A 21523-nucleotide genomic window follows, 5' to 3' on the forward strand; every position below is an offset into this window, starting at 1 on the left:
GTTCGTCGGTAAGTGCTTCAGGTTCATCGCCAAGAGGGCAATGTGGTGGATGGAAGGGATTACCTTCTTCTTGTCTCTAATGATTTAGTGGACTACGAACCCATCCCCAGTTCATCCAGAATTGATGATGACTGATTAGTTGATCCATTTCGGTTACACTGTTTTCAGAGCTCGTGTGAAAATTCATAACGGAATAGCTGTCGGAATCTAAGGAATTTGAACTAGTTGCGAGTTCCGTCTTGTACGGTTAGATAAAGGGTTTTCGATATGAAATGATTTTTGAATATCGGATGATATTCTAATTACATAGAATACCTAATATAGTACAGAAGATCCCGTAGATTACGAAGAAATTTACGGAATATGTCAGGCAAAGTTTACAGTAACAGATACGCTAAGATATGAATTAGCAGATACTCTAAGATATGAATTTTATCTATACACTATTTATGCAATCAATGTAGTAAGATGTGTCTAGACTAAGAATAGTAAGCAGGTAATTTCCTAAGGAGGATAAGCAGATGATTTCCGACTACAAATGATAAGCAAAACTTTTGACATGCAGCTAAGGTCGAAGTCCAGACTCATAATGCATCCTAAAAACTACTAGTTAGACACACTAATGCAAGACCTGGTTCGCTAAGACCACCGCTCTGATACCACCTGTAGAGACCCGTCCTAATCCATAAGGACGAATACATTACATTTGGTAACATTGCGAGGTATTTGACCTCTATATGATACATTTTACAAACATTGCATTCATTTTTAAAAGACAAACTTTCATTACAACGAAAGTTGACAGGCATGCATGCTATCTCATAATATATCCAAACTATGAATGACTTATTATCAATCTTGATGAACTCAACGACTCGAATGCAACGTCTTTTGAAATATGCCATGAATGACTCTAAGTAATATCTTTAAAATGAGCAAATGCACAGCGGAAGATTTCTTTAATACCTGAGAATAAACATGCTTTCAAGTGTCAACCAAAAGGTTGGTGAGTTCATTAGTTTATCATAATCATTCATTTTCATTTTTTTAATAGACCACAAGATTTCATATATTGACACGTGTAACTCGCGAATTAAAATTCATTCATATGGTGAACACCTGGTAACCGACCTTAACAGGATGCATATAGAATATCCCCATCATTCCGGGACTCTCATCGGACATGATAAATCGAAGTACTAAAGCATCCGTAACTCGGATGAGGCTTGTTGGGCCAAATACATCTATCTTTAGGATTCGCGTCAATTGGTGGCAATTATAATAAACACCAATTCTTAGGCTACCAAGCTAAAAAGGGGCATATTTAGTTCGATAATCCAACCATAGAATGTAGTTTTGATCACTTGTGTCTATTTCGTAAAGCATTTATAAAAGCAGCGCATGTATTCTCAGTCCCAAAAATATATATTGCAAAAGCATTTAAAAAGGGAGTAATGAAACTCACTCTACAATATTTTGTAGTAAAAATATTCATACGACGATACTGAACAATGCAAGGTTGGACTCGGATTCACGAACCTATATCATTTATATATTTATTAACACATATAATTAAAATCGAACAAATTTTATATATATTTAGTAATATAAATATTATCTCAATAAATTATGTGTTTCATTAATAACTTAATATTTATTTTATATACTTTATAAAGAAAATCTTTAATATAGTTTTATTAAGTATATTTTTATATGATTAACTCTTAATGAAAATAATAATAATAATAATAATAATAATAATAATAATAATAATAATAATAATAGTAATATTGATAGTAATAATAATATAGTTGTAACAATAATAATGATACTAGTAGTAAAAATAATAATGACAATAATAATAAAAATAAATATGATACTAATAATAATAATACTAATAATAAAACTGATAAAAAATAATAATAATACTTATTTTATTAATACCTAAAATGATAGTATTAATAATAATAATAATAATACTTATATTAATACTGATAATGGTACGATAATAATAATAATAATAATAATAATAATAATAATAATAATAACAATAACAATAATAATAATAATGGTAATAGTAATACTACCTCATAGAAGTAGTCCTTAAAAAAATGCCCAAGTCCGGGTTTGAACCCGCGACGTCCCGCTAACCCGATAACATCCTTAACCATTGCTCTACTCATGTTTTTCTGATATTATTCCTAACTTAAATCTATATAACCCGTTTCTGTTTTCCTTCTTCTTCCTCTAAACTCATTTCATGATCATCATTGTATCATGTATTATCATTATCAACATCTATCTATCTCATACGATCATAACAACTTTGTGATCCTAATCATTAATATTTTAACTTCGTTAATCACCCCCTCATCATTTTTAATCTACCATCATAACCATCATCAACGTGAAATCATAGTATCTACTTCATCATTTAATTAACTTGACATTATCCTAATCATCTTCCATCGTCATCATAATCGCTCATGATCATGCACATAACATCATCATCTCACGGTTTCATCATCATCATACCCATTATCATCACCCTTCGTTACTCGTCAACATATCATAATCACTACCATCATTTTCAACATATCATAATCTAACATTCTCGTCACTTATCATAATTAATATCATCATCTTACTCTAACGATTCACCATCTTCATTATTCATTTAAAATTGGCTTCGGCCCACTGGATCACCGAAACATATCAGCTCATTAAGCAGTCCATATGCGATTTATGTATAATCTGAATGGCCCAACTGTTTATTGAAGCCCGATCTAATTTGTTCAACCCGCTAACAAAAGCCCAAAAGAGATAAAACACCTAATACATTTAACTGCTTTTAAGAAAACGTATTGTCGTGTTTGGTTTTAAAAAATTAAAAACTAAGCTGCTGCCTAAAATAGAAATCATGGCCCGTTTCTTGATCTAGCAATACTAATTCTTCCGATAAAAAAATTTGAAAGGAGCCTTTTTACTTTTGTCTTTGTCGCCAAAATGGAACCACAAGGACCCTATACTTTTGTTAATTAAATGATCTTTTCTTGCCCACTTTTGCAAGTCGACAAAACCCACTCAATAAGTGGTATTGCTTCATTCCTCATTTATTTTATAAGTTCAACAAATGCATCCTTTTTCTTTGTTTCTATGCAAGGTTTAACAGAAAGGGAATATCACAATTGTAGTCTACTATGGTGACGTTAATGGTGACCAACAGCAGTTTTACAGTTATGGTTTTTATTGGGTGGGTTGCAAGTAATAGTAAGACATCAACATTTAGAAGTGTAGCAGCATGCAATAACATAAATGATTCGATTATGGGGCGGTTCACGAAGGTTTATAAACATAAAATAGTAGCTGTAGAAATATAGCAGTAATGTTCCTGGTGGTTTGAAGGAATAGGAAACGAATAATAGCGTGTGAAGTAGGTTACAATGGAGATGATGGTTTCGTTTGGGTTGCAACACAGAATATAAAGCAGTAAGTGAAGTGAAGTCCGATGGTGGTTGTTCAAGAAAGTTATCAAGGTCGATGGTGTTTGTTAAACGACGGTGGTGTTAAGAGATTATCAAAGTGGTACGTGGCGTTTGTTTCACGAAAGGAAAAACAAGAACATAAGAAAGAAGAAGACAATACCGGGAGTGCAGGAGGTCGATTCGATGGTTTGGATAATTATAGTGTAGCTCATAACGGTTATGGTGGAAGATAGTTTCGTGGTGTTTGCAAACGGATAACGAAGAAATAGATGTTGCAAATGACTTGTGTGGTTGCTATGGTGTCGACAGAAAAATATAGAAGGAAGGAAGAAAAAAAAGTGTTGTGTGCAACACTCCATGTATGCATATGTATCTCATATATAATTTAGTGGAGGAATAAAGGAAACAATCAAACACAGTAAATCCAATTCATTCAAGTAAACACAGTATTTCAAATAGTAATTATAATATAATTATTTAATAAAACGTGCGATAACTTAGCAGCCATGAATTATTAATTTGGATTTCGTTCCCGGACTGGATTTCGTGTTCCTTTGTTAATCAGTGGCGGATAAAAGTCTTAAGAAAAATCTCATATTTTTAAATTAAGTAGCTTTATTTATTTTGGTCATTATGGTATAAAATTCAGTCATTAATTTATTAAATAAAAATTACATCAACTGTCCCTCTCAATTCTGGAAAAAATATAAAAAGTGTTAAAATTAAATAACTAGATCCTAAATACATTTTTAGTAAGCCTAAAATTTATAGAACTCATTTTCGTATCACCGTTTATTTTAAAATTACATAAGTTTGAATTTCACTTGCTTAATATCAATCGAAACATCAAACGAGTATTACAATCATTTAATATTTATTTTTAATATACTTTATATATATAGATATATTTTAAATAATAATTATTATAATATCCTATTTTTTATTAATTTTTCTAATAACAACAATATATAATCCTTCAAATTATATTTTGAATTATTATTTATATATACATACACACATATCTATTTACAATTAATTATTCGTAAATAGTCGGGCACAGTCTAAAGGTAAATGATTACATGAAAATAGTTTACAAATTTTAATATTCAATATTACAGACTTTGCTTATCGTGTCGAAAATCAAATAAGAATTAAGTTTAAATTTGGTCGGAAATTTTCGGGTCGTCACAATACAGATGATGAATTAGTTGAAAAAAATCCTAAATGTTAAATCATCATCCCCATCAGAGATTAAAAGATTAATAGAAAAAATAAGGAAATCTCCTTCAACATCTGAACAATCTTTATCTGAAAATGATGATCTGTTTCGAGACGCTCAAGATCCATATGAAGATTAAAATGTTTTTATAAAAACCGTTGGTGTATATACCTTCAATGTAAGGTATTTCGTTTCTCATTATCAAGATTATTTAATTCTCAAAATTGGGGGTGTGTGTGTGTGCGCGCGCGCGCGCGTGTGTATACACTGTGTGAGTAAAATAATAATGTGAGCATACTAATTTGGGAGTATACTATATTTTCAAAAACAATTATCAAGAATCATTGCAGGTGCAATAATTGTCAATTATCAAATTCAAGACAAATGAAAAAGTAAGAAACAATAATTCATATTAAGACAAAAGAATGGTGGAATTTTCAATATGTCATATTTGATTGTCGGCCATATCAAGAAAAGGAATTTTCAAAGGACAATTATTAGAGACAAATGACGTACATTTTCAAAAAAGTTAAGAGACTCCATGATAAAAAGAAGACAAAAGAAATTAATTGAATAAAAGCATCCGGTATCATCCACCAGTTTCCAGTTTCAAGACCTTTTTTATCCTATAAATCAACAAGGAATTCTCAAAAGAAAACAGAGTTCTTTTTCATATTTTACAATTTTCAAAAAATGTTTAGATGTCTAAAAAAGATTCTAAGTTAGTATTATCAACTTCTCGATGTTCAAAATCTTTAGATTTTCAGATTATTCTTTCTCCCGAATCTTGTATTGATTGTTCAAATATAATCAAAGAAGGTAATTAAGTTTTCAATTGATAATGTCTACATATTTAATTTTATAATTTATTTGTCATTCTATTCAAATAAAATTTTACAATGTTATTATACTCATCACATAATCATCTTCATATGTTCTAAAATATTAATAATTTGATTCAAATCACTCATATCATGGGTTAAAATGGTATCAGAGCCAAGAAAGTGCGGTTACTTATATAATATGAATGAAAATTTTATTCATACTAATGGCTCTGATACCATTAGTGTGTGTATATATATATATATATATATATATATAATCTCTACATGTTCTATTTATAATTTGGTGGTGCCAAAATTTGAAATTATCATATTTAGTAATTAAAACTATAAAAATTATTAGTAAGGACATAAGTTAATGGGGGGACCATGGCCCACCCCAACCCCTTAAATCCTCTGTCACTGGAGTTTCACCATGCGCATGACGAAAGTTTTTAAAAAACGTGGGGCACATATGCTTTGATAAAAAGAAATTCATGCTTTAATATTTGTACATTGTTTACCATGGTGTGTGTATATATAGTGTTTAGTTATGAATTAGTTAGAGCATTCACAGCGGTAGCGTGAAAGGAGCTTCCTTCTCCAAGCCATTGAAAGACTCCAATGTTAGCAAGCTTCTTTACCAAGTCGTTGAAATGACCGTCCTTCAAGATATCAGTGTTGAGCATATTGAACCACGGAGCTGTAACATTTTTATGTTGTACACAATTCATTATGAGGGGTACATTGTATTAATTAATTAATTTAAGTGGGTCTATTTGATGGTAAAGGGGTATGTCATGGATATTAGTGAGTGTGGTGGTTAAGTGAAAGAAAGAAACTGGTGAGGTGGTGCTAATGTGGCAGCAATGTGGTTCCAAGACGGGTGTCATGGATAAGAGTGGTATTAAAGTGTTTTGGTGTTTATGTATAACTAATGTTGATTTATAACTTATGTGAAGTTAAGAGGAGTATTTTCTGGACATGATAACAAGTTGTCTTTTTTTTTTTTTTTTTTAACGGCCAAGAATCATAAATATATTAAAAATCAAACGCTCCCTAGCAAGGTGCTAAGAGAGAATTACAACGGCATAGAAAGTCATAAGTTCTAATTTGAACTAAATGAAACCTATGTTTAATCCAACAAAATGAAAGTAATCTAATTACATTAAAGAAACTACTAATATTACAAAAAAGTTCGTTAAAAACTACACCATTACGAAACCGCCACAACGACCATAACGAAGTACATACGATCGCCACGATTCGATTTTGACAAGAAGAAGATAATTGCACCCCCTAAATCAAATCCATAAATGTATAACCCGTTGTCTTTATCTATCATGGAAAAGTATAATATGATTTAAGCAGCTGTGGTGAAATATATTGTGCAAAGTAGAAGAATTGATCGTCGAATTATATTAAAACAAACAATGTGATTGTATGGGTATAACGATTTCTTAATTAATATCTTACAATGCTCTTAAATCTCTAACTGCATGATGTCACAAACATGACTTTTCCTTTGAAAAAAAAAATTCAAAAAAGAAAAGAAAAAAGGAGAGGCCTCCTAGATGATGTTATAAAAGATTTTCTTTTTGAATTATTTTTTAGAGCTTTTAATAGAATTAGTAATTACAAATATAATACAAAAAAAAAACAAATAATAATAATAAATATCAGGCGCATGATGCTGTTCAAAAAATTGCAGCCTTTTTTCATCTTCCGAAAAAATTTATGTCAGGATTATTTTGCACGCCTCTTCTTTTTAAATTAGGGTTCAAATCTTATTTTCATCTGTTTTTTCATCTTCATCAAAAGCTTCTACATCATCTTCTTCTTCGTCTAATTGAAATACAAAATCACTTTCATCGCCATCTCCATCCATCCATAAAAACCCTAAAAAAAAAAACCTCAGGCCATCATCATCATCGCCATCTACTTTAAACTCCCTGTATTGACTAAGCATGAGTAATCGACTGTATTGACTTCATTCATCCGTTCGTGATCTAAGGAATTTATTTCAACCTAATTGTGCGGTAATCGAAGACTATTGAGGAATTATGTTCATACTCTGTGGAGTACCGCTATGTGTAAATCAACTTCATTTACAACTCGAAAAGCTAACAGGTGCGATTTTTTAATTCTCATTAAATTGTTTTACTTCATTAGTAATTGTTATATGGGTGATTAAAAAAATGGTAATTCAGGTTAAACGAAATTGAATAAATGGTATGTTGTGTATAATAGAACAACAAATCAAACATTAAGCAGCCTTTTAAAGACTGAAACAACTACTGTTGTGTATTTGTGTTGTAAATGTATGTTGAATTAAGTAACTACTGCAAATATTTGAGATTAAAAGGTTTTGTTAATTAGCATGTTATCATATAATGAGACGATAAATAAATAACCACCGAATAAATGATAAATACAGATGCATACTGTTGGCAATGTCAAGAATCATATAAGGCCTAAAACAAATATTTAATCACGAATATCATAATAAGCACGATTAAATTTTAAATATGCATATGTAAAATTAAATGAACAAGAATTGAATTACATAGAGTGAAAATTTATAGACCTGGATTTATTTACTGACTGAAGAAAAATGTTAGGCATGATTTTTTTAGTGTTTGAGTATTTAAAGGCATATTAGGACCTTTTTACAAATTCCTTCAATGTACTTAATGGATTGTTTTCATTCTCTTCATTTTAATGTTTGCTTTGACATCATGTTTTCAGATTATGTGATTGGGTCTGTGTGATGTAAATATCCCTGCTTGGATTCATCTACATCAAGAACTATTTGTGTTTGAATAATTTTAGTTAAATTATGCAACTTTGTTATTTTTTTTTTTTGTTTCCAACCACTCAATGATGTTGCAGACCTGATTAACCACTCAATGTTGTTGCAGACCTCATTAACCACTCCAATGTTGTTGCTCAGCTCATTATGGATCCAGACCTCATTTTCATTTCGAAATCTGGTATGTTAAGTTTAAAATTAGATTGTGTAAAAGCGACAGAAGTATACTGTTTCTAGCGATATTGAGTGTATATGCTTTTCTGATTTATTGTTTCGATTCAGATTGTATATTATACATTGTAGTAGTTGTATCTTTTATGATGGTCAAAAGGCTCGATTCACTGATAATGGGTTTTGTTTAAGATAGAACATAATGAAGATATAATATATTATCTTAAGATTCAACTAAGGTTTCAGTTTTAGTCTTTAATTTACTTGAATTCCGAAATTTTATTGCATTTGCAGCAAGAACCACAACATCTGTACCGAAGGTAAATTCGTTTATAAAAGGATTGTGGAGAGGATGTTATGACTGTCAATATCTTTAAATTCAATATGGGTAAGATTTATATATATATATATATATATATATATATATATATATATATATATATATATATATATATATATATATATATATATATATATATATATATATATATATATATATATATATATATATATATATATATATAGGGGCAGGATCAATGGGGAAGTAACCAATCGGGGGAAAGCGGGGGGAAGCAAAAATTTTTATATATTTGTAACCTGTTATAAGGCGAGTTTGGGTACTGGCTTACCATGTTTTTTTATGTCAAATAATATGTTTCTTGATTTTTTATCAAGTTTGATTTGTACTCATTGACAAGCTGGATAGGAGTCTAGATGGGAACTTAAATGGTAACAGTTGCTTAAGATTGAGATCTTGGTTATATAGTGTAGTGGTATGGCACTCTATTCTTATTTAAAGTCATAATGGTTTTAAATTTGTGGTTTTTGAAAGTTACAAATGGGGGCAAACTGGCAACAACATAGAATTCTTTAGAAGATCTTGACTTTCAAGAGTCAAATATCATATTATGCTATGTGCTTTGGCAATCACTCCTAATGAGGTCTGTGATTTGTATAGCAAAAAGTGTATTATCATTGCTGAAAGGTATTGGGTTGAAGTTGTTTTACAAGAAAAAGATGCGGATAAAAAAGGTGATGGTTAGAGTTTTCTTTATAAATGTGTGTTGAACGGTTGACTTTTCAGAGTCAAAAGTCATATTGTATTTGAAAATATAATATAGCTAAAAGTAGTAAAGGAATAGTATGGTAGATGTTATCACCGAAGATTATGCAGAAGATATGTGGCAACAATGTAAGTTAAATTAATATGACAACTGTTGATTAATTTAAATAATTATATTAATTTACACTTATTGTTATGATAAATAATTGTTTGTTGTATTAGTCATCCAACTTCTTTGAATAAATGGGTCAGATTGGGATGAATCGTGCAACAAGTGTGTTTGAAGAATAGGATTTACATGAAGCCTACAAGTGTGTTTGAAGAATAGGATTTACATAACATAATGTCTCTGCTACACAAGGGGCCTCAACCTATATGATTTTTCATGTTAATTATATAAATATCTTTTAACAAACACATAGTCCATAAATGATTCATGTAGAGTTGGAGATCAAGATAGAGGTGTATATGTGTGGTTAAATGGTATTGTGTTTATCTAACACGTTTTATGATAAAGTTTTCTTAGTATGTATTTGTCATATAATTTATTATGATTTATGTTAGTTTTTTTAAACAGACCCGTATTTTTGTTGTAATTTTGTTATATGTTCAAGGAAAAATATTTGTGGTATGCTTTCGTTATATGCTTTTGGATTGCAGTTTTTGATTGTGGTTGTTTTGAGTATTCAGTTATACACTGTTGTTTTCTATTTCGTTGAACTTAATGAATTATGCTATTTTATCGACATGTTGCTTATATAACATCCACATCTCGGTTAAATAACATTCTTCAAATATAACATATCATTCAATAATTTTTTCTTTAAAATCCAGTGAATCCACGGGTTTCTGCACTAGTTACGATGAATAGGGCCACAAGGTGTCAAATATGGTTGGTGGATCTTGAATGTTTGGTGGCTCAATTCATATTCAATGAATTGTATGCTAAGATGTAAAAGTTACTATGCTTTTAGTTGGCCACCTACCATTTTGCTTTGACCACATGTTTGTGGTGTTTTATTTACATATACATACGTATGAGTGAATGAGTAGGTATCATCCATGGATTACTTCACCTATAAAAGGGAATGGCCAGGAGCTGCATTCTTCATCCCATAATTCATTCTCCATTCTTGTACTAAAAGATTAATTAGAGAGTTAGTGAGTGTTAGTCTCCTAATTACAAGAGATATAAAGATTAGTGTTTATCCTTGTAATTAGAGAGAAGTGTAATTCCTATTATTCTTATTAGTGAAGCGTTTCTTTCCTTGCCCGTGGTTTTTACCCTTTTGGGGTTTTCCACGTTAAATCTCAGTGTTCCTATTATTGTCGTTATTTCAATTATTACTAGCGGTTTGCTATAATTTGGTGTCGCTTTTCTTAACAAGTGGTATCAAGAGCTAAGGTTCTAATATCTAGTGTGTATTAATCTACTTATCGTATGCTCTGTGGTTGTCACTGGAGTGGATCGTCCACATCATAAAATAAGTAAGATTAATTTCACTCGATAAAAGTTCTCGGGTACTATTTCTCAAGAAAAATAATATTGTCGAAAAGAAGATTGTAATTATAGCAATGTCTACGAAATTTGAAATTGAAAAGTTCAACGGGAGTAACTTCTCGTTATGGAAACTAAAGATGAAAGCTATCCTGAGAAAGGATAAGTGTTTGGCGGCCATCAGTGGACGTTCCGCCGAAGTCACTGATGAAAAATGGGAAAAGATAGACGGCCAGGCTATCGCAAATCTTCATCTGGCACTAGCAGATGGCGTTTTGTCTAGCATAGAAGAAAAGAAGACGGCGAAAGAGATTTGGGATCACCTCGTAAAATTGTACGAGACCAAATCACTCCACAACAATATATTCCTTAAGAGGAAACTTTATGCGCTACGCATGAATGAATCTACTTCAGTTAATGAGCACATTAATTCTTTGAATACTCTATTTTCTCAACTCGCTTCATTAAGCTGCAATATAGAGCCAAAAGAACGTGCTGAACTTTTACTTCAGAGTCTACCTGATTCATATGATCAACTCATTATTAACTTAACCAATAATGTTCTCTCGGAGTATCTAGTCTATGATGAAGTTGCGGCTGCTATTCTAGAAGAAGAAAATCGGCGCAATAACAAGGAGGACAAACAGGCCGGTTCACGACAAGTGGAGGCCTTATTGGTGTCAGGAGGGAGATCAACGGAACGTGGCCCAAGTGGGAGTCACAATCACGGTAAACCAAAGTCTAAAAAGAAAAAGACCTATACATGCTACAATTGTGGCAAGAAAGGTCACCTGAAGAAGGATTGTCGAAGTTTAAATAACTCAAATCCTCAAGGAAATATTGCAAGCACTTCAGATGATGGGACTGCTTTGGTTAGTGAGGCAGTGGTAGCAAATGAAGGCAGAAAGACATTTGTTGATGTCTGGTTATTTGACTCGGGAGCTACTTTTCACATGACCCCTAGAAGAGAATGGTTCAAACAATATGAACATATCTCAGGAGGATCTGTATACAGTTGTAATGATCATAAACTAAAGATCATTGGAATTGGAGATATCATTTTGAAGATGCATGATGGTACAGTTCGTACTATTCAAGGTGTGCGACACGTGGAGGGTTTGAAGAAGAACTTATTGTCTTTAGGACAATTGGATGATCTTGGTTGCAAGATGGTGATACATGAGAAGATCATGATAATCAAGAAAGGCGCGGTTGTACTTATGAAAGGAGAAAAGGTGGGTGCTAATTTATACATTCTGAAAGGCGAGACGGTACAGGAATCGGAAGCATCTGTTGCTTCGAATAGTTCAAGTGATAAAGTTGCTATGACATGGCATCAAAAGCTTGGACACATGTCTGAACAAGGTATGAAGATTCTTGTGGAAAGAAATCTTATTCCTGGTCTTACAAAGGTATCGCTACCTTTCTGTGAGCATTGTGTAATCAGCAAGCAGCATCGCCTGAAGTTTAACACATCAAATTCTAGAAGTAAATTGATTCTAGAATTGGTTCACTCTGATGTGTGGCAAGCACCAGTTCAATCCCTAGGAGGAGCAAAGTATTTTGTATCATTTATTGATGATTACACTAGGAGATGTTGGGTGTACCCAATCAAGAGAAAGGCGGATGTGTTTGAAGTTTTCAAAGTTTACAAAGCGCGGGTTGAACTTGAATCTGGTAAAAAGATCAAGTGTTTGAGGACAGATAATGGAGGAGAATACACTGGTGATGAATTTGATAGGTTTTGCAAACAAGAAGGTATCAAAAGGCAGTTCACGACAGCATACACTCCTCAACAAAACGGAGTGGCAGAGCGGATGAACAGAACCTTGTTAGATAGAACAAGGGCGATGTTGGCAACTGCAAGCTTGAGAAAATCATTCTGGGCAGAAGCAGTAAGTACTGCCTGTTACGTGATAAATCGGTCACCATCAACTGCAATTGAGTTGAAATCGCCGATGGAAATGTGGACTGGAAAACCAGTTAATTATTCTGACCTTCATGTATTTGGAAGTCCTGTGTACGCAATGTACAATTCTCAAGAAACGACAAAGTTAGATCCGAAGTCCAGAAAGTGTTTGTTCTTGGGGTATGCTGATGGAGTTAAGGGGTATCGCTTGTGGGACCCCACTGCCTACAAAGTAGTCATCAGCAGAGATGTTGTCTTTACAGAAGACAAAGATCTTGAAGATGTTAGCACTTCAAAAGAAACTATACCGATACAGGTGGGTAATGAATTTCATAAAGATTCTTCTGAAGCAGTACCAGAGCACGATGAAAATCAAGTAGTCGTTGATGAAGCTCCAGCGACTCGTATTTCTAATCGGGAAAGAAAACGTCCAGGGTGGCACTCGGATTATATTATGGAAAGTAATGTTGCATATTGTCTTCTAACAGAGGAAGGAGAGCCAACAACTCTTCGCGAGGCACTAAATCATTCAGATGCATCTCAGTGGATGACAGCTATGCAGGAAGAAATTGAAGCTCTTCATAAAAATAAAACATGGGAACTTGTGCCATTGCCGAAAGGTAGAAAACCTATTGGAAATAAATGGGTGTATAAGATCAAGCGAAATGGCGATGATCAAGTGGAGCGGTATCGTGCAAGACTGGTGGTTAAAGGATATGCTCAGAAAGAAGGTACGGACTTTAATGAAATATTTTCTCCTGTGGTTCGACTTACAACAATTCGAGTAGTTCTAGCGATGTGTGCTACATTTGATTTGCATCTAGAGCAGCTAGATGTGAAAACTGCATTTCTTCATGGAAATCTTGAAGAAGAAATTTATATGCTTCAACCAGAAGGTTTTGAACTACAAGGAAAAAAGAACTTGGTTTGCAGGTTAAAGAAATCTATGTATGGTCTCAAACAGGCGCCGAGATGCTGGTATAAGAGATTTGATTCTTTCATAATGAGCCTTGAATATAACAGACTTTATGCAGACCCTTGTGCATATTTCAAGAGGTTTGGGGACAATGATTTTGTCATTTTGCTGTTATATGTAGATGACATGTTGGTTGCAGGCCCCAACAAAGATCATATTAATAAGCTGAAGGCTCAATTGGCTAGGGAGTTTGAAATGAAAGACTTGGGTGCCGCAAACTAGATTCTAGGGATGCAAATTCACCGAGACAGAGATAATAGGAAGATTTGGCTTTCTCAAAAGAATTATTTGAAGAAAGTCTTGCAGCGCTTCAATATGCAAGATAGTAAGCCAATCTCAACCCCACTTCCTACTAATCTCAAGTTATCCTCCGTTATGTGTCCTAGCAGTGAATACGAGAGAAAGGAGATGTCTCGCGTACCGTATGCATCAGCAGTGGGAAGTTTAATGTTCGCAATGATATGTACAAGACCAGACATTGCACATGCAGTGGGAGTAGTTAGTCGGTACATGGCGAATCCTGGTAAAGAGCATTGGAATGCGGTAAAGAGGATCCTTAAATACATCAAGGGAACCTTAGATGTTGCATTATGTTATGGGGAACCGAAATTTATTGTCAAAGGGTATGTTGATTCAGATTATGCAAGTGATATCGATAAAAATAAATCTACCACTGCATATGTTTTTACACTTTGTGGTGGAATAGTAAGCTGGGTTTCAAAACTGCAGCCAGTTGTGGCGACGTCAACAACAGAGGCAGAATATGTAGCAGCTACTCAAGCTACTAAAGAAGCAGTATGGTTGAAAATGTTGTTGGAGGAACTCGGGCACAAACAAGAGAATATCACTCTATTCTGTGACAACCAGAGTGCCTTGCATCTTGCAAGGAATCCGGCATTTCATTCAAAGACAAAGCATATACGAGTTCAGTATCACTTCGTTCGTGAGAAAGTGGAAGAAGGAACCGTGGATATGCAGAAAATTCATACTGATAAAAATGTGGCTGATTTTCTAACAAAGTCAATCAATCGTGACAAGTTTATTTGGTGCCGTTCCTCATGCGGCCTAGCGGAAACGTAAGCAACATCATTGGCAAGGAAGGATTATCGTGTGAAGATTGATTGAGCTTCAATCGAATCTTCAAGTGGGAGATTGTCAAATATGGTTGGTGGATCTTGAATGTTTGGTGGCTCAATTCATATTCAATGAATTGTATGCTAAGAAGTAAAAGTTACTATGCTTTTAGTTGGCCACCTACCATTTTGCTTTGACCACATGTTTGTGGTGTTTTATTTACATATACATACGTATGAGTGAATGAGTAGGTATCGTCCATGGATTACTTCACCTATAAAAGGGAATGGCCAGGAGCTGCATTCTTCATCCCATAATTCATTCTCCATTCTTGTACTAAAAGATTAATTAGAGAGTTAGTGAGTGTTAGTCTCCTAATTACAAGAGATATAAAGATTAGTGTTTATCCTTGTAATTAGAGAAAAGTGTAATTCCTATTATTCTTATTAGTGAAGCGTTTCTTTCCTTGTCCGTGGTTTTTACCCTTTTGGGGTTTTCCACGTTAAATCTCAGTGTTCCTATTATTGTCGTTATTTCAATTATTACTAGCGGTTTGCTATAATTTGGTGTCGCTTTTCTTAACACAAGGGTCATTGGTAAAGCTTTGGAGCTTAAGTTAGAAGAGCAAACGGGGGCTAGGCGCTAGGGTGAGCTGAGGGGGACACGTAAGTGGGTGAATGTGATTCTATTCTAATATAATGAGTTTGGTGTTCAAATCACTAGAAATGGAAAAATGCATCTACACATGAATTAGTTTATATATTCGTAGTAGTGACATGCGTAATTAGTTGTCCTTTTATGTAAGAAAAAATAAATAAAGAATTACTATAATGGAAATTGATAAATTTTAGCCAAAGTTCTGGTTCAAGTAATGGCAGTTGTAGAAGTCCATACAAATTTTGGAGTAGGTGAGGTGCACAATAAAGACTTTCTTTAAGAGAAAACACAACAATATAGAGGCTATTTTGTGGGACATGAAATGCTTCCTTCTATTCTTATACGGGTGAATAAATACCACAATTATTGCTTCATACAGAAGTATAAACCTACCACTTTTCTACTTCTTTTCTAAACTTTTTGCAACTTTCCTTTCTTTCTAGAAGACTTGAACGTTTGCATTGAAATGAAAAATGCAAGCATTTAGTACTAGTAAGACTATTTGTAGTCATGGCGGTGACATGATAAGGTGATAAGTTTTTTTTTGGATGACGGTGACATAACAAACGGTGGGATTAAGGGAAGTAGTGACGAAGGTGTTAGAGATTGTTATGAAATATATGAGCGATCTAAGTGATAGGATTGAAAGTTGAGTGTAAATTAAAGAAGAAAAGAAACAATAACGCTTGTGATTTGCCTCGTGCTTCTCTCAAGCAAGCCTAAAAAAATCACCCACCACGCCCCCTACTGGCGTGCTGAGGTGTGCTTCGAACACAAAAGCTCTAACATGATGCGTCACTGCCGTTGCAATGAGCCTAATACTTTCGCATAGTGTTTGGATGGTTTTAAATTTAGAGGTGGTTACCAAATGTGATATCAAGATCAAGATCAAACTTATTAACAGTCTCATGTTTAAACTTCACTATCATTATATTTTCTCATGTTTGAAAATCACTATCATTATATTTTGGATTTTTTATATTTCTCATTTTTAAACTTCACTATCATCATATTTTGGGTTTTGGAACAGCCGGAGAAATGATCATAAATGATTATTAAATAACTCACTTAGGCTGCATACATCTGACTAAATATATTCTCCCTCTTTGAGTGACCTCTTCAGATAGTCGGAATAGGGAAATCGTATTTGTTTACAGAAGTAATACAACATGGCAAGTGACTCCTCGAGAGTTCTTCTCTTCGTCAATCTTAAAAACCAAGATTACCAATTTAAGCAACAGTCATTATTACTAATTATCAAAAGATCGTATTATCAAAAGATCGTATATGTATTTGTTTTTTTACCACTATGAATGCAAGGTAAACTACCAATGTTGTAAAAAGATACATATATAAGAATGCAAACACCACAATTTAAGCTGGAAAGACATGTGGTACTCATATATAAATATCAATGACTGGTAATGGGAAACAAAACAACCCCATAGTAACCTATAATTGTATCCTAATGTCCCTAAAGACAAAAAGAAAACAACTTTACAAGTAAAGAATGATGACTGACAAGCAAAAGCTTTATTTAATTGTAAAACTTACAGATTGGCACAGAAGTGTTAGAAGAATATCATCTGTAGTATGCCATGTGCCTCGACGATTTGAAAGGGGAAGAATCAAATGGGGAGGTCTTTGGGATTAAGGGTGAAGGATTGACAGGTTTCTTTTTAGGGTTTTTAGTTTCGGAACGTAGCCAGCACTCGACCACAGATAGCAAATTGGAGGAGTTCTTCATTTCAGGAAGATCGGCCAACTTGTCGTATCTCTTTAAGTCTCCATCTTGTATATAAGCCAGGTCTGTTGCCCAAGACTCCAGACCATCAAAAATATGTGTTGCATATACGATTGTTGATCCTCGCTGTTAAAATTGTGAATGGTACTTTAAGTTCAAAAACTGAATACAGAGATACAAAACGAAAGAAACAGGATTGTGTGCATGATGACAGATTAATAATTTAAGACCTTAAATAGCGTTTCATTCAATATTATATTTAGAAAATCATAAGGGGGAATTTTAAGATGATAAGTCAAGTGGTTGAAATATAATAGATATTTGCCATTGAATGTATTCTTAGTTCTTGCTCTGTGATTGGACTACAAAATAGTGTTATTTATCGCTTGAGTGAAGGACAAAGCTCATAGCTACAAGTGTCATTTTTGAACCTTTTAGCTGTGAATGGGTCAATTAGGGTTGTGTTTTACCACAAACAGTTCAAATACATAAATTAGCTAAAAGAATTGTAGTCAAGTGGTTGAAAGACGGCCAAAATCTATTTTTGATGCAAATTAACCTCCTAAATTGTTTTACTCAAAGAATTAGACTAGTATAGTTTAACAAAATGAGCAAAAAACGTTTGGGGGTCAACCTAACCCTGCCCAGCCTGTTTTACCAGTTACCAACCCACCCAGCCACCTCTTGTCTCTAGACAAAATCCATGGCGGTTTAGGATGGAATTAGGATGGTAATCATCAAATAGTCTTTCGCCTAGCTGTAAGTGAGTGGCCCATCAACCAAGCAGTTGTGGGTTCAAGTCTCATTTAAGACATGTGGTATGAATAGAAGTTGTGTAGGGCTTGTGTAGGTGACTCTTTGTGTTTCAAACATATCGTCAGGATGGTATCTGCTACTAATGCAAGGTCACGAGACAAAAGAACTTGAATGGGTGAACATTAATTCTATGTAGTCACATTGCATACAACTCTAAAAGAAATAATTTTATAGTAAAGACACATATCAACAACTTTGGGATATGCATGGATATATATGATCTTAGATTGCTAAATATGTGCGTAACAAGTAAATCAAGTACCCCGTACCTGCTCACACTCCTCCTTGAAGAACTCCAGCAAATCCATCCTCGCAACAACATCCAGGTCAACTGTAACTTCATCTAACAAAAGAACCTGAACCAAAAACATCTCCTTAAGTCACAAATAAATTCCAATATAGTGTACGCAGCTAGGTAATGACAAGAGAAGATTTTTTAAATACAAAAGTGAATGACAAGTGAACTATCAATAAACGTATACATAGATCATCACATCAAACCCCAAAACCCAAACTGTAGCATATCTTCTCTTAAAAGAACTATATATGAAACTAGGAACAAATGAACTAACATAGCTGAGCATTTATAATTTCACGTTTAGAGACTGATAGGGAACAAGAACTGACCTGAAAAGGATGAAGGAGGCCCAAGCAGATTTGTACTCTCCGTCGTTGCCCATCAGAAACTTTATGCATCCGCCATTGTAGATCAATGTCCAACAAGTCAATCAACTTCTCTCTTCTAACTGGGTCAATCCCTTCAACTGAAGTAGCAGAAGATGAGAAATTCAGGTTGACTTATAATTTAAAGCAAACAGTAGACTGATTATATTGTGCGTTTATATCATGCAGCAAATCATCATAAGCATTAATGTGCATGAATCTACAAGTAGTCCATCTTTACAAACTAACAGGATAAACATTTTAAGTTAAAGAATCATCAAAATGCCTGAATAATTTTGAAGCGTTGGGAGTTAAGGACTCCAGCATTACATTACATATATACATATATACGAGTAATATATAATATGTATCTAGATATCTAGATAAAGCAATAACTAACCTCCAAATATCATATGTTCCGCGGAGAAGTCTCCTTGTAGTGGCACTTCTCCCTGAATTTAAGAAAAATAATACGATAAACTACAAACTGGATATTCAATTGGTGCGTGAGATACCATTTCACTTTTGAAATCATGAACATTTAATTATCAAAGACGGTAATCATATAATGCTAGTGACAAAATGCCAGGAAAATAATACTTAAAGCATAATGTACAAATGCAAACCTATGTTATGTAACAAACTAACATTTCACCATTTATATTCAAAAGGGAATACTACGGACCAAATGTAACACAAATGTCATAACAATAACAAAAATGGACTTACAGCGGAACCGATAGTTTTAGTCCAAGATCCACCCAAGTAGGATAGATCACCACTACAAACCAAATGTGTGTCATGAAAAGATGAAAAATCTAGCACGCGCACAACATCCTTCCCACCAACCATATGTTTTCCAGCTAAAATCTTCAGCAAAGTAGTTTTACCTGCAAATATACAACAACAAATAGATGAATAATGCCTGTGTCAGCTACACCTCAGCTTAGGTGAAACAGTCAAGTAATTATGCTTATGTAAATGATTTATGCTTTGCATTTGCTGCACTGATATGTTAGCTGAATGAAAACGTGTACACATGATGCTAATCCATCAAATGTACAATTAAAACCCCAAATTTTTAGTTATAACTGATGAATAACGGCCAATTTTGTATCTGAGGATTAACAATATTAGGAACGAATAAATTAGGGTTAGCAAATACCAGATCCGTTTGCACCGACAAGAAGGCAACGAGATCGAGGTGAAATCTTGAGATTAAAATCAACAAAAATAGGGTTATCACCACTGTATCCGAATTGCATGCCGTTTACTTTGATGCTACTTGATTCTGCCTCCATTTTTGCCTGATTCGAGTTCTGTATTGGAGTGCTGCGAGTATTTGTACCTTTACGGTGATTGTACCTTCGTTCTTTGAATTCGGGTTTGGTGACGTGTTTGTATATTATGGGTACACGTGTTTTATTATGATTTCTCCACGTTAGCAATGTTTGTTGTCACTTACGGTTACCACTCGCGAATCGCAATACGTTTTTGACGGTAGTTGGAAGGATGTCAATTCTTTTTTAATGAAATTTTGAGTAATGATAATGTCGTGTGTTTGTTGGAAAGATTTCTAGTCCAAATACGTAACTAGTTTAAGATTTTAATAAATATTTACATAACAAGCATTGTACATAGAAATTTCATACGGCAATTGGTGATAGTTTGTTATGTTATTGATGAAGCTGTTGGCGGTCTATACTCTATAGTGGTAGCGGGTAACCTACGGTCGTACTAGTGGTGGTTGGTTGACGTTTGCTGGAGGTTGGAATTTGCGGATTTGTAATCGTTAGAAAATATAGTGAAAATGGTCTAGTTCCTTTACAGTTTGATTCTGCTTTGGGTTTTGTTCGATTGTTGCTCGTTTGGTTCATTCATTCCATTTTTCCGTCGTCGAGTCTTTAGTGGGCTTGGTGTTGTTGCCGGCATAGTTGATTTTGTTGACTTTGGAAAATAGGCATCGTGTAGGTATTCTTGGGTTGTCCGATGAATGGTATGAATTTGCGGTTTTTGATGAGTAAAGTTGCGGGGTTGAATACGTGTGTGTTTAAGGCTTAAGTTTTGTGATTTGTTTGTATGCAATTTGTATTGTAATTTCAATAGTGCTCGTTCTGTAATTCAATGTTGTCGTTCATATTGTTTAGAACGGACATAACGAGATTTGTCGTTTGTGATTAAGTACTTCCACAACAGATTGTCATGATCTGCTCAATGTTTGTGATCAAGTACTTCCACAACAGGTCGTAATAAAAAAACTTGACTCTTAATTGAATTGAAATAAACAGAGAAGAATATCTTAAAACATACTCCATATAATTAATTTAAAATAAAACATAATTAATTGGTCTTTGAGAAATAATCCAATGATGAATATTAGGGTTTTTCGTGGCACAATATGAAGCTGGCGTTTATAAATTTAGAGACTCAAATAAAAAATGTAGATTAAGCTCAAATAAAAATAAGAGGAGGTGATTCTCAAAAACAAATTTTTAATCCACACACACTTTTGTATTATAAATTATAAACTCATAATTAAACACCTAGATTAATTTAAGGAGTTAAATTTATATTATTATTATTTTTGTTATTTTAAGTATAAGTAAAGATATAAT

General features: G+C 33.5%; 1 protein-coding gene across 2 annotated transcripts; it reads right to left on the reverse strand.

Annotated features, from left to right (window-relative positions):
* Positions 1-16982: 16982 nt before the first annotated feature.
* On the reverse strand, positions 16983-20397 carry LOC139880727 (ABC transporter I family member 21-like). 2 transcript variants are annotated; one of them, XM_071865497.1, is made up of 6 exons: positions 20074-20394; positions 19638-19798; positions 19309-19360; positions 18873-19009; positions 18515-18601; positions 16983-17555 (listed from the first exon to the last, which is right to left on the reverse strand). In XM_071865497.1, the coding sequence occupies exons 1-6, from the start codon at positions 20207-20209 to the stop codon at positions 17268-17270; spliced, it is 861 nt and encodes a 286-aa protein (XP_071721598.1). In that variant the 5' UTR covers positions 20210-20394; the 3' UTR covers positions 16983-17267. The 2 variants fall into 2 exon arrangements, with proteins under 2 accessions (XP_071721598.1, XP_071721599.1); XM_071865498.1 differs by having other exon boundaries at positions 17458-17591; positions 20074-20397.
* Positions 20398-21523: the final 1126 nt, after the last annotated feature.

The sequence above is a fragment of the Rutidosis leptorrhynchoides genome, chromosome 1 (assembly GCF_046630445.1).
Source record: "Rutidosis leptorrhynchoides isolate AG116_Rl617_1_P2 chromosome 1, CSIRO_AGI_Rlap_v1, whole genome shotgun sequence".
NCBI lineage: Eukaryota > Viridiplantae > Streptophyta > Magnoliopsida > Asterales > Asteraceae > Rutidosis > Rutidosis leptorrhynchoides.

Bases quoted from the DNA above. Each gene is read 5' to 3' on its own strand.
- LOC139880727 (XM_071865497.1), bottom strand. From the start codon at position 20,209: ATGGAGGCAGAATCAAGTAGCATCAAAGTAAACGGCATGCAATTCGGA. The intron at 19,361-19,637 runs GTAAGTCCATTT...TCTTAAATTCAG, and splicing joins CTAAAACTATCGGTTCCGCT to GGAGAAGTGCCACTACAAGG. The intron at 18,602-18,872 runs GTCAGTTCTTGT...TTTTTGGTTCAG, and splicing joins GCCTCCTTCATCCTTTTCAG to GTTCTTTTGTTAGATGAAGT.